Source organism: Geotrypetes seraphini, chromosome 12 (genome assembly GCF_902459505.1).
Source record: "Geotrypetes seraphini chromosome 12, aGeoSer1.1, whole genome shotgun sequence".
In the NCBI taxonomy this organism is placed as follows: Eukaryota; Metazoa; Chordata; class Amphibia; order Gymnophiona; family Dermophiidae; genus Geotrypetes; species Geotrypetes seraphini.
The window spans coordinates 31,800,484-31,813,524 of NC_047095.1; the positions used below are offsets into that span (position 1 = coordinate 31,800,484).

At 44.6% G+C, this 13,041-nt stretch overlaps 2 protein-coding genes across 3 annotated transcripts in view; one reads left to right on the forward strand and one right to left on the reverse strand.

Annotated features, from left to right (window-relative positions):
• The window catches only part of SPATA1 (spermatogenesis associated 1), a 79,107-nt gene extending 76,440 nt beyond the window's left edge, over positions 1–2,667 (reverse strand). For both annotated transcript variants that reach the window (XM_033916695.1, XM_033916694.1), the window contains exon 1: positions 2,488–2,667. In XM_033916695.1, coding sequence (XP_033772586.1) covers positions 2,488–2,574 — 87 coding nt within the window. In that variant the 5' untranslated portion in view covers positions 2,575–2,667. The remainder of the gene's footprint in view (positions 1–2,487) is intronic.
• Positions 1,693–9,870, forward strand: GNG5 (G protein subunit gamma 5). Its single transcript, XM_033916697.1, has 3 exons — positions 1,693–1,976; positions 3,314–3,467; positions 9,597–9,870. The coding sequence occupies exons 1-2, from the start codon at positions 1,896–1,898 to the stop codon at positions 3,437–3,439; spliced, it is 207 nt and encodes a 68-aa protein (XP_033772588.1). The 5' UTR covers positions 1,693–1,895; the 3' UTR covers positions 3,440–3,467; positions 9,597–9,870.
• Positions 9,871–13,041: the final 3,171 nt, after the last annotated feature.

Genomic DNA, 13,041 nt, shown 5'->3' on the forward strand with positions numbered 1-13,041 from the left:
GGCTGGCCTAGAAGCCTTCCCCCAACGTCAATTCTGACATCGGAGAGGAAGTTTCAGGCCAGCCAGGCAGCGATTGGCTGGCCCGGAACTTCCTCTCAGACGCCAGAATTGACATTGGGGGAAGGCTTCTAGGCCAGCCGTTGTGCAGTCGCTGCACTCGCCTCGACTGGTCCTGTTGCTGCATCGGCGGCATCAGTGGGGAAGCAGGGAGAAATTGTCTGTGGCAGTGGTGTGGGGGGAGGCAGGGAGAGAGAAAGAAATTAAAAGTTAGGGGAGTGTTGTGGCGGCAATGGCTTTGGTGGGGAGGGGGCATATTTTTTTCTCTCTCTCTTTGCCTCAGTTTAGCACAGTGCCTGATAATGCAGGGAAGAGAGTAGATATGAAATACTTGCAACAGGTCCTGACACGATGAAGACTGTCCAGTGGAGGAAGGCAGAAGGGACTTATATTTACAAAGCCAGGACAGGACCTGTTTCTTGCCCAGCGACCACAGCTCCCTTTCTGCCCACCAGCAGAAACGGTTGCATTTGTCAAGGCATGAAATAGTGGGAAGGAGACAGGCTACAATAAAACTGCCACTTTCTAAATGCCTTTGCTGTTTTAGACTGTTAGGGTGGCGGTGGCTTGCAGAAATAGGCGGCGGCAGCAGCATGGGGGAGGGGAGAGAAAGAAATAAAGGGGGGGGGCATGGGGAGAGAGAAAGAAGAAAAGATGCACACAGTCAGAAGGAAGTGCCACCAGAGACTCAGGAAATCACCAGACAACAAAGGTAGGAAGAACAATTTTATTTTCAATTTAATGATTAAAATGTGTCAGTTTTGGGAATTTATATCTACGGTCTATATTTTGCACTATATTTAACGGGTTCCTGGGGGGTGTGGAGGATCCAGTAGTTCGGGGGGGGGGGTCCTTGTCCTGTCCCATTTTGAGGAAAAAATTAATGGTCACATTATGGATGATGAAATGCATATTTGCTTGTCGACTATCAGCCACCTTTTCAGTTAATTTTCACTCAATAACAAGTACATCCATTGCAATAATTAGCAATTCTATTCCATCTACTTTAGTTTCACTGTTGTTACAATTACCCACACATAGCTTAAAGAACTTTAAATAAACTCTCAAATTTTTTGTTGTTTTTTTTCAATTTTATAATTTCAGTTATAATGGTTTATAGTGTTCATCAAAAATACATTTGCTCTGTTTAGTCTAACAGAGTTTTTTAAAAAAAGTTTGAGACACTGCTTAGATCATAAGTGCACAGGTGTTTAGCTGTCTGGAACCCTCGCGCCGGCACCAACTCAGACATTCCGGGTCCCCTCTCCCTCCGTGACGTATCACTTTCTTTAGGGTGGGGGGCGGGACCCGGTCTGGGCTCAACCGCGGCCGTCACTACATTACTTAGTTTTAAGGAAGTACGCTTTGGATCCACGATTTACCAAGAACCTGCTATAAACTTGAGCAGCAATAAGACTAAAACCAAGAGCACTTACTTCTGGGAGGTACCAGAACACAGTAGAGTCAGAACATGCCCTTTTTAGTCACCAGTCGTCTTCAAAATAGATCGACTGGACTGAATATTATATCTGATAAGGTAATAAAGCCTACTTCCTCTACCGCCTTAACGTTGGTGAAAAAAACCCACCACATTTACGTACGTCTCTACCCTGCTCCTATTTGCAGCGCGTGGGGCTAGCCAAAGGAGCTCCGCCTCTTCTTTCAATCTCCACGAACCCAGCAGCGCCTATCCGCTCGTTTAGACGTCCGCGTGGTTGTGCGCCTGCGCGCAGGGGTGTCCCTGAGAAAGAAGGGGGCAGAAAGTTGCGGTGGACTTGGAAGTTGTACTGGCCGACGCAGTTGTAGCATCCTGCTTTTAGGAAGGCTACAGCCGCACTATGTCTAGCACCTCCAGCTTAGCCACTATGAAGAAGATGGTTCAGCAGCTGCGTCTAGAGGCCAGTCTGAACCGAGTGAAGGTGAGGCGGAGGCTTAGTCCGAGTGAAAAAGGGGGAAGTGGCCCGGAGGCCTCCACCCAATGAGACAGTTGCCGCCGAGGGAACCGGTAAAAACGCTGCCGAAAACTTTTTTTTTTTTCATGGTTAAGATACTTCTAGGCGTTCGCGTTCGAAACGTTGTTTGCGGGCGGTTACCGGTCACGAGGAGGGTGGGAGAATCCTGTTGGTAAATAACATTCAAGCGGGGCCCCTCCCCTCCAGTTTAGTTTCTCCTAACTGTGAAAAAAAAAAAAAAGGCAAAGTCTTGGAAAATAAAGCTCCGGTTCGAAGGGAGTTGCTAAAAAATATAAAAAAGTGCGTCGAAAAGAGAAAATAGCGTTTCTAGGATAAAATAGTTGAGGCTGTGCCTGCCTACGTTACACTGCGCCGCTGGATAAAACCTCGCGAGCAGCCTTCGAGGAAAGTTAAGAAAAAAAAAAAGTAATGGCGGGTTTTGTAGCACTTAAACGTTAACTTCTGTGTTAAACTATACCTGACCGTGTTGCTTTCCAATAGCTGACCACCTAGCGTGTTTACCAGCTTTTCTTCGGCTTTTGGGTTTTCTCTTATAATGTATCATGCTTATTTCTCCGTGAAATCGTCAGGTTTGCGTAAGCTGTCGTGGTCGGCAAGAAAATCAACAGAATTCTAGCTTTCAGAATTGCCATTTGTAGTCCGCCTAGAACTCTGTTCTGCGAGGATTGGGCGGGATATGACTCCATAGAACATTAGCTTTTAGTGCTTTACACTTGGCTGGTTTAATGATGGGTGGATGAGTTTAGTGCCCTTTATATGGATATTTACTCGTTGACGGATGGTATTCCCATCATCTAAATCTGGAAGGGATTTTGCCTAGTAGTTCATACTCTTGAGAGATACCGAGTGACCAACCTGTCACAGTATGAAAGCAGTGTCCTCTAGGGCAGTGGTTCCCAACCCTGTCCTGGAGGACCACCAGGCCAATCGGGTTTTCAGACTAGCCCTAATGAATATGCAAGAAAGAGATTTGCATATAATGGAAGTGACAGACATGCAAATCTGCTCCATGTATATTCTTTAGGGCTATCCTGAAAACCCGATTGGCCTGGTGGTCCTCCAGGACAGGGTTGGGAACCACTGCTCTAGGGTGCTTGACCGATGTTTAAAATACATACTGTATTTAGAAATATGCTGCCATTTGGGTTTCTGTCAAGTATTTGTGACCTAAATTGACCATTTGGCATGTGTTATTCTACCCAATCATTGTGAGCAAGCTTGAGAAAAATATAAATTAAAAATGCCCTTTTCCAATTCTGCTTTTTCCCCTCTCCACACTCTAGGTATCACAGGCTGCTGCAGAGTTAAAACAGTTCTGCTTGCAGAATGAAGCACATGATCCTTTGCTGACAGGGGTATCTTCAAGTACAAATCCTTTCCGTCCTCCAAAAGTCTGTTCCTTTTTGTAATTTGGTGAAATATTGTTTTCTTTCAGGGGTGAGTTTCTTCTCATTAATGACTGACAGTTAATTTTACTTGATAATAATTTTAAAGTCAAGGGTTTGCATGTAAAAAATGGTAATGACATTCAGAATTTATCTACTAATATGTTTTATCTTTTGATTAGAAAATAGTTGAATGCCAGCTATTTTAAAGCATTAATGTATATAGCCTAGAAAATGACACAGTGACTGTTACCCACAGCTAGCTGCGGGTAACCCGCTGGAATGGGGAGGGAAAAAACTGGTTGTCACGGGTATGGGGACAAGGCCATTCACCCCTTATGCGTGTTGCCTCACTTCTCACCTCTCCCAGACCTCGCAATTGCACAGTCCAGCAGCCCCTTCACTCCCAATCACTGTAGTTCAGGATCTCTTCCCCTCATTGGGACATCTCCCTTGCTGGCGATTTTCAGTTTTCTCTCTCCGAGCGGCCCAAGCCTTTTCACAAGTCGCAGCTGCCCTGAAACGTCTCCTGTAATGCGAGCCACCCAGGCGGAAACAGGAAGTTGCATCAGAGGAGACGTTTCAGGGCAACCATGTGCCACACAGAGAGAGAACTGAAAATCACCAGGGGAGGGGGCTGCTAGACTGTGTGAAGGGTGCTGAAGGGAAGTGGGGAGAGAGAAACAGACGCTGCATGGAAGTGGGTAGGAGAGAGAGAGAGAGGGAACACGCTGGAAAGAAGAAGGGAGGGGAAGGAGGAGCAGACGCTGCATGGAAATGGGTAGGAGAGAGGGGAACAGACACTGGAAAGAGGAGGGGAGCGAGTGGAACAGACATTGAAGGAAGTGGGGAGGAGAGTACATACTGGATGGAAGGAGGGGATAAAGAAAACAAGGGCACATGCTGGATTGGGGAGACAGCTACCAGATGTGAGGGGAGGAAAGAAGAGATATGCTAAAATCCACCTGGGAGAGGGAGTGAGAGATGGAAGGGAAGAAGATGGGTGCCAGACCAATATTGGGGGGGGGAGATGGAAGGGAGAGGCAGACAGTTTCTGGTAGAGACACAGAAATAGAGCAGATGCATATGGAAGAGGCAGAGAAAAGGCAGACAATGGATGGAAGGAAGAGAATGAAGAGATGAAAGCAGAAACCAGATGACAAAGGTGGAAGAAAAAAAATTCTATTGCTTTTTGGTTTAGAATCAAATAGTATTGTAGCTGTGTTGATTTATGTTTATAAACGAAGCCCTGCTAGCGGAAGATCTCTTCCTCTAGTTAGCAGCCAGAACTCTGATTTATGACAATTGTACAGAATATTGTTTCTTTTTATATTTTAATAAAATAAGTTTAGTTTAAAACTATTAGAGGCTTGTAGGAACTTTTATTGTTACTGTCCTTAACAGCTCAACTGGTGGAAATCAAGTTCTGCCACCTACAACAATGAAAAGAAGAGAGAATTGCTCAAAATGCCAAGGCCCACTTCAATTGACTAACAGAATGCATTCATTCCTTTACTTGAACCCAAGCTGGGCTGAATTTGGGGCTGTGATACAGCCAATGGCAGAACCATTTCTGCATTAGTAGCCCACTTGAGGTCAGCCTTTAGAGAACTGGACTGAAAACCACTGATCTAGATAGCAGTGAGTGAAATGAGGCCCACAGTTGCAGGCTTCAAACTCGATGTCGGGAAGGGGAAAAGTACCAAAACCTCAACCACAACTTTAAACTTCAAAAGGGGAAATGGTGAAAAGAGCCATGGTGAAACAACGGATCAAGAAAAGAATGGGCAAAGTCAAAACGGTAGAACAGGCATGGTCCCTTCTGAAAAATATTAACACGGAAGCACAAAGCCTCTACATTCCGCAGATGTCCAAAGCAAAGAAAACCAAAGGCAAAAGAGGTGAAGGAAGCCATAAAAGAAAAGAAGGACTTCAAAGCATGGAAACGCATGAAAATAACCGAAACTTGGAACAAACACAAGGGTGATCAGAAGAAGTGTCACAGGGCGGTGAGGGATGCCAAAAAGGACTATGAGGAGAAAATAGCGCAGGAGGCCAAATACTTCAAGCCCTTCTTCAGATATGTGAAAGGGAGAAAACCCGCAAAAGAGGGAGTGGGACCGCTGGACAACCAGGGAAGGAAAGGGTACATCAAGGAAGACAAACAAATTGCAGACAGACTAAATTCATTCTTTGCGTCTGCCTTTACAAAGGAAGACATTGCAACAATTCCAGAAGCAGTGAAAGTGTTCAAAGGAGTAACAGAGGACAGCCTTACCAGAGTAAAAGTGGACTTGGACCAGATCTACCACCAGATTGACAAACTCAAAAGCAACAAATCTCCTGGACCAGATGGAATTCATCCGAGAGTCTTGAAAGAGCTAAAAGTGGAAATTGGAGAACTATTGCAAAAACTTGCCAACCTGTCAATCAAAACAGGGCAGATACCAGACGACTGGAAGATAGCGAACGTCATGCCGATATTCAAAAAAGGATCAAGAGGAGTACCGGGCAACTATAGACCTGTGAGTCTCACGTCGGTCCCTGGGAAGATGGTTGAGGCGCTGATCAAGGATAGCATAACCCGGCACCTAGACACACATGACCTGATGAAAGCCAGCCAACATGGATTCAGGAAAGGGAAGTCATTTTTGACGAACCTACTTCAATTTTTAGAGACAGTGAACAGACAAATTGATAATGGAGAACCGGTGGATATTATATACTTGGATTTTTGGAAGGCATTCGACAAAGTTCCACATGTAAGACTCCTCAGGAAACTGCAGGGCCATGGAATAGAAGGAGATATACTAAGATGGATAGGCAAATGGCTGGAGAACAGAAGGCAGAGAGTGGGCATAAATGGGAAGTTCTTGGACTGGGAAAATGTGACTAGCGGTGTGCCCCAGGGCTCAATACTTGGGCCCATCTTATTTAATATTTTCATAAATGACCTAGAGCAGGGGTGCCCACACTTTATGGGCTTGCGAGCTACTTTTATAATGACTAAGTCAAAATGATCTACCAACAATAAAATTTTAAAAAAACACAAAGCACACTGAAAGGCAGAGAAAATGTTAAATATTCATATTCCGGTTTTTTTCAAAGAGGTCACGGCAGATGACTCTATGCAATGTCACCTCAGTAACAAAATACAAAAATAGACAAATACACCCCCTCCCTTTTTACTAAACCACAATAGTAGGTTTTAGCACAGGGAGTTACGCTGAATGCCTCGTGCTGCTCTCAATGCTCATAGGCTCCCTGCGCTAAAAAACGCTATTGCGGTTTAGTAAAAGGGAGCCATAGTGCAAAATATAGACAGCAGATATAAATTCTCAAAACCGACACATTTTGATCACTAAATTGAAAATAAAATCATTTTTCTTACCTTTGCTGTTTGGTGATTTCATGAGTCTCTGGTTGCACTTTCTTCTTCTGACTGTGCATCCAATCTTTCTTCCTTTCTTTCAGCCTCCTGTATTTTTCCTCTCCTCCAGACCTCATTCTCTCCCCCAACTTTTTCTTTCTGTCTCCCTGTTCCCCCTTCTTTCTGTCTTCCTGTCTGCCCCCTTTCTTTCTTTCTCCGTGCCCTCCCCAAGCCACTTGGTTTGCTGCCACCGCCATCTGGGAACAGCCCCCAAGCCACCGCCGTCCCAAGCTTTCCCTGCAGAAGCGTCGCGCTGATCAGCATTCCGCTCCCTGACGTCAATTCTGACGTAGGAGAGGAAGTTCCGGGCCAACAAGGCATTTCTCCTCATTCCATCCAGCCTGAGCCCCATCTCTCCTTGATCCAGCATTTCCCATCTGTGTCTGTCAGAATTACCATTCCACCTATTTTCCAGCATCACCCTTCTTTGTGTCCATCTCACTTATATCCCTATCTCACCACTTTTTCTGAATCTTCATTTGTCTCTGTCCTTGTCTTTACCCCATGTTCACCATTTGCCCTTTCAATGTCTTTATCTCCCCCCCCACACACACTTTTTCAGCATTACTTCTATGTTTCTATTTCACCTCCTCTTCATGTCCCCTCTGTATCTCTATCCTTATTCAGTAGGTCCTGCTTACCCTTTCTCTTCTTTGTGTCACTATCTCCATTTTCAGCTTTCCCCCCTTTTCCTTTGTTACTGCACCCGGTAGCCAGAATCTTTCCACCCTCCCTCCACTCCGGCCCAGCCCAGTATGAAATATTTCCTTTTGTTTCCCTCCCCTCTCTCTTTCTCTCTCTCTTGTCCTCCCTCACCCACGAGTCCTGCATCTGGCCCTCTCCCTTCTACCTGCACCTGGCAACACCCCCCTGCTCCGCAGCTCTCTTCAGCAACTCGTCAGCAGCGGTGATCAAGACAAGCTGCCGACATCGAGGCCTTCCCTCTACGAGTCCCGCCTTTGTGGAAAAAGGAAGTTGAAAGAAGCGGGACTCGCAGAGGGTAGGCCCCGACGTCAGAAGCTTGTGTCGATCGCTGCTGCTGAGTTGCCGAAGAGAGCCGCGGAGCAGGGGGTGTGGCCGGAAGCAGGTAGAAGGGAGGGCTGCTGGAAGAGGTAGAAATTCCGGAGTATGACACCGACCCGGGCCAGGATGATTTCTTTTTCAGGCTGCTGCCGCCACGCCACGCCACCCCCCCCCTCCCCCCCCCCCGAAATGACAAAAACAACCTAATGCCCGGCGTCGGCATCTTTGACGTCGGGGAGAGGAAGGCTGATAGGCCCGGTAGATCAGGACGGCAACACGAGTCTATCACAGAGCCCGGGATGGGCTCTGCGATCGACTCAGGTTGCCTTCCTGAGCTGCCGGTCGATCGACGCGTTGGGCACCCCTGACCTAGAGGATGGAACATCCAGTGAGATCATCAGGTTTGCAGATGACACAAAGCTATGCCGGGCCATCAAATTGCCGAAGGACACTGAGGAACTCCAGAGTGATTTGAGCTGATTGGAGAATTGGGCAGATAAATGGCAGATGAAGTTTAATGTGGAAAAATGCAAAGTGATGTACTTAGGCAGAAAAAATAAGGAACACAAGTATCAGGTGCAACACTGGGAAAAACTTAACAGAAAAAGGACATGGGAGTATTGATAGGACACTGAAGCCGTCGGTTCAATGCGCAGCGGCAGCGAAGAGCGCGAATAGAATGCTAGGCATGATAAAGAAGGGAATCACGAGTAGATCGGAGAAAGTTATAATGCCGTTTTATAGCGCGATGGTCAGACCACACTTGGAATACTGCATCCAGCATTGGTCTCCATACCTAAAGAAGGATATAAAACTGCTAGAGAGGGTGCAGAGAAGAGCAACAAAGCTGGTGAAAGGTATGGAGAACCTGGATTACGAGGAAAGACTTAAGAGACTGGGGTTGTTCTCCCTTGAGAAAAGGAGACTGCGAGGGGATATGATCGAGACTTTCAAAATACTGAATCGACAAAATAGAGCAGGAAAAAACGTTATTTACAATGTCATATGTGGCACGGACAAGAGGACATGGGCTGAAGCTAAGGGGGCACAAGTTCAGGACAAATATCAGAAGTTCTGCTTCACGCAATGAGTGGTGGACACCTGGAATGCTCTCCCAGAAGAGGTAATTGTGGAATCCACTGTTCTAGGATTTAAGGGTAAGTTAGATGTACATCTCCTTATGAGTGGCATGAAGTGACATGGGTAAGGGTAAGCTAGATACACTTCTCTTTACGAGAAGCTTAGAGTGATATGGGGACAAACTATGCCAGGGTACACCTGGCGGGGCCACCGCATGTGCGGATCGCCAGACTTGATGGACCTAGGGTCTGTTCCGGAGATGGCGCTTCTTATGTTATATTCTTATGTTCTGATCTCATATTGAGGCTGACCTGTCTCAAAGTGAATTACTTGAGTGTTCTTATTGATGTAGTTAACATTTTCTTTGCAGATTATTAAAAACCACTATGAAACAACTAGCAAACTATGTATGCTCTGCAGGCTTTGTCCCTACTTTTTCCTCAGTGAGTCAAGTGATTTGAAGAAAAGGGAACCTAAAATGCATTTTCTACTGTATGAATTCTGTGGTCTGGACTCTTCATATTTAAGGACAGTAGAAGCAGATCATTAATTGGGCATTAGCTCCCCAGTCAGAGAGAACTAGACAATTTTTAAAATCTAGAACAAAATGTTTTATGTCTTAAGTGGTTTTGTGTTTTTACTTTACAGATCTTTATATTCACTAACTTTTCATACCTACTGGACTATGCTGTGTGTCACCAGTAGCAGCCACTGCAAGAAAGAATGCCCCAAGATGAAGACTTATACAAGAGCTCAGCAGTGTAATGATGTGCCAAGTTTGTGCAGTCAACTGCTACTGTAGTCAAACCTTAACATCTACCTCTCCAACTGGGCTGAATGCTGTTTGATAATGTTTCCCTAGTTCAAAAGGAAACTATTTTTTTTTTACACTGGGCAACAATAAATATTAATCTTCTCCATGCTCTTGTGTGTAGTGTTATCTCTATGTATATCAGAGGGGCAACCCCAGTTAGTGGGACCCATGAGAACTGAAGGCAGCCATTCAGGGAGCAGCATGGGGCCAGGCTCGAGCACAAAAAGCTCACTCCTGCCAATGCACTGCTGGACCACTATAATTTAAAAAAGTACTGGGGGAGGGGTATGTGTTTAAAAAAAAAAAAATTTAGTCGGCTAGGCCGGATTCTTCCTGTCTTGGCCTACCACTAGCCCTCCAGAGGGGGGGACAGGGTAAAGAGCCTTGCAGGGAGTGTGGGGGGCTGGGTGCAGAGCCTAGTATATTTTATTAAATATATTAGTACACAGTTTGGTTCAGAATGTTTTATTTCTTGGTTTTCTGCCTATAAACCCAGGTGTGGCTTATGGTCAAGTGTGTCTTATAGTGCGGAAAATACAGTAATTGATCAGTTTTCTGTTTTTTTTTTTTTATATTATTATTAATTTCTTTATTCATTTTTTCATATTACAAGTGTATCAGAAAAATACATATAATCTTATAAATACACACTTGATTTTCTTTCATGAATATTTTAAGTACAATATATCATTTATATTTTTATGTTTTAGATAATATATATCATTTAATATGTATGACAAATATAAATAATTGATCAGTTTTCTTCCACTACTACTTTGCTTACATGAAAGCTGGTTTGTGTGTGTTCTATCTACTAATCTCAAAGTCCAGCTATAGAAAAAAAACAAAAAGGAGGGGAAAGAACTACAGTACTGTTGATTGACTATAATTGCTGTATTCTTTCTAAAGAGCTATACTGTCTAAGTTCAGGCCTCAGCTGGTTTCCTAGGAGGTAGTCCAGTTGCAACTGTTTCACAAACAGTAATATTTTCCTTCCCTGCTTCCTAAGCATTTTAACACACACTGGCGTTAACCCAGTTAATTGTCCTAAGTTCCTCCAGGTGCCTGCATTGTAGGGGAGGAAGTGTTGCCCTAATGCTCCTTAACTCCATTCCATGGGTCTTTCACCTTCTCAGGTTCAAATAGTGACTATGGGTTAGCCATGGCTCTAACCCCCCTCCAACAATGCATCCCTACAAGCTACTAGCAGAAGACATTTAATCTGAGGTAAGATCGGGTCTGCAGCACCTTAGACCAGAATAAAACAGTGACGCGGCAGAGGGAAGGCCCCAAAGCAGCTCGTTCAGAGCACTGCCACTGGTTTTGAGGCTCCAGATGTATATTAGGTCAGTGGGGTTCTGGTGCACAAAGGGATGGGAGGGATCTTAACTAGGGCTTATTTTGGGGATAGGGCTTATATTAGGACCTACCCTGAAAATCATGGTAGAGCTTATTTTGGGGGAAACACGGTTAAAAATTGAAAAAAAGCAAAAATGAGCTAAAAGATAGGTCTAAGGATTGATAGCAGTCCTTGATCTAATTTGTCAATGTGCTGTCTTAATAGACTGCTTGACAGTTTAATCCTGGGCATTACTGTTTGTTAAAGATTGCTATATATGTCCTGTGGTGTTTTGGCAAAGTGTCTTACAGTAGGAGCATGTTACTATTCCTAATATGATAGCAGTTTGTAGCACTGCTTCCCTCTATAGAAGAATTCCTTGTGGTAACTTCCCCTCCTCCTGGGGAATTAGGGAAATAAAATTTTGTCTACTCACCCTGTCTCTTGTTCTGTTTGTTTCAGTCATTGCTGCAGAGCTGGGAAATTTTGTTCTAGACATGACTACATAAGCTGGTTGTAATTATGTTCTAAAAGACCAACAGAAAACAGCCCCCCAAAACACACCATCCCAACCACCTCTGATGGTTAGAACAAGAAGCTGAGAACCAAGGACACCCAAGTTCAAATGCCACTGCTGCTCCTTATGGCCTTCAGCAAGTCACTTAATAGTCCACTGTTTCAGATTCAAGCTTGAGCTACAGCTAAAAAAGGGATGAGCAAAAGCAAAATTGTTAAAGGATAATTTTCTTTCCTGCAGGCAGCTACACTGTTTTACACACGTGGTTATCCCCTTTTACAAGCAGATAGAAAAAAAAACCTTTACCAGTGATCTCACTGTGATTAGTTGGCAGTGCTCCCTAGAAAGATCCAGTATGCTTTTACCAAAGTAACAGAAGGTCCCTTTTTTGCCATGCATCCATGCCCCCTCACCCACTGCAATGACAAGCAAAACACCACAAAGTAGCACTCCTCTGTATACTCCAGGATTGCACCAGAAACCTGTATGGTTGTAAACTGAAATTGAGTTTGTATATGTTTTTCTTTGAGGGTGTTTCCTGACTCCATCCTATTGAGTAACATGAATTTGAATATATTTAGTCAGCTCCTGAAGACAGTACTAAATCAACCATGACTATACAAGTACCATTATGAAAGAAAATTAAGAATTTGATTTTTGCACCAAAGGTTATGGAACACTGCAATGAATATGAACAATTATGAGAAGTACTGTATATTAGGATCATATTTTTGGCTTCCAGTATCACCTATATGCTGATGACTCCCAGATCTACCCCTCTACACCTGAAATTTCACCTAAAATCAAAGAAAAGTCTGCATGTTTGGCTGACATTGCTGCCTGGATGTCCTGCCGTCATCTGAAACTATGTCCAAGACTGAGCTGCGCCTTTTTCCTCCGAAACCCTCTGCTCCTCCTCCATCTCAGTAAATACTGTTATTGTTCCGGTCTCCTCCGCTCACAACCTTGGAGTGGTCTTTGATTCCGACCTCATTTTCTACACCCATCCAACCAATGGCTAAGACCTGTCGCTTCTGTCTCTTCAATATCACCAAAATTTGCTCCTTCCTCTCTGAGCACACTATCCCAACCCTTGTCCATGCTCTCGTAACCTTACACTTAGATTACTGCAATCTATTTCTAACTGGTGTCCCACAGTGTCACTTCTCCCCCTTGCAATCTGTGCAAAACTCTGCTTCATGACTCAAGTCACTTCACTGGCTCCCCATCTGCCACTGCATACAGTTCAAGATCTTATTGCTGACCTACAAGTGTGTTCATTCTGCTGCCCCTCAATATCTCTCCTCGCTTCTCTCCTTATACACCGCCCAGAGAACTCTGTTCCTCCGATAAGCTGCTCTTAGCTTTACCCTTCTCCACTGCCAATTCCAGACTGCGTTCCTTTCATCTAGCTACCCCTGAG

What these genes read in the sequence shown, in the direction of transcription:
- GNG5 (XM_033916697.1), top strand. Translation starts at nt 1,896, where the DNA reads ATGTCTAGCACCTCCAGCTTAGCCACTATGAAGAAGATGGTTCAGCAG. An exon ending in CCAGTCTGAACCGAGTGAAG is followed by an intron (nt 1,977 to 3,313) that starts GTGAGGCGGAGG and finishes TCCACACTCTAG; the next exon opens with GTATCACAGGCTGCTGCAGA.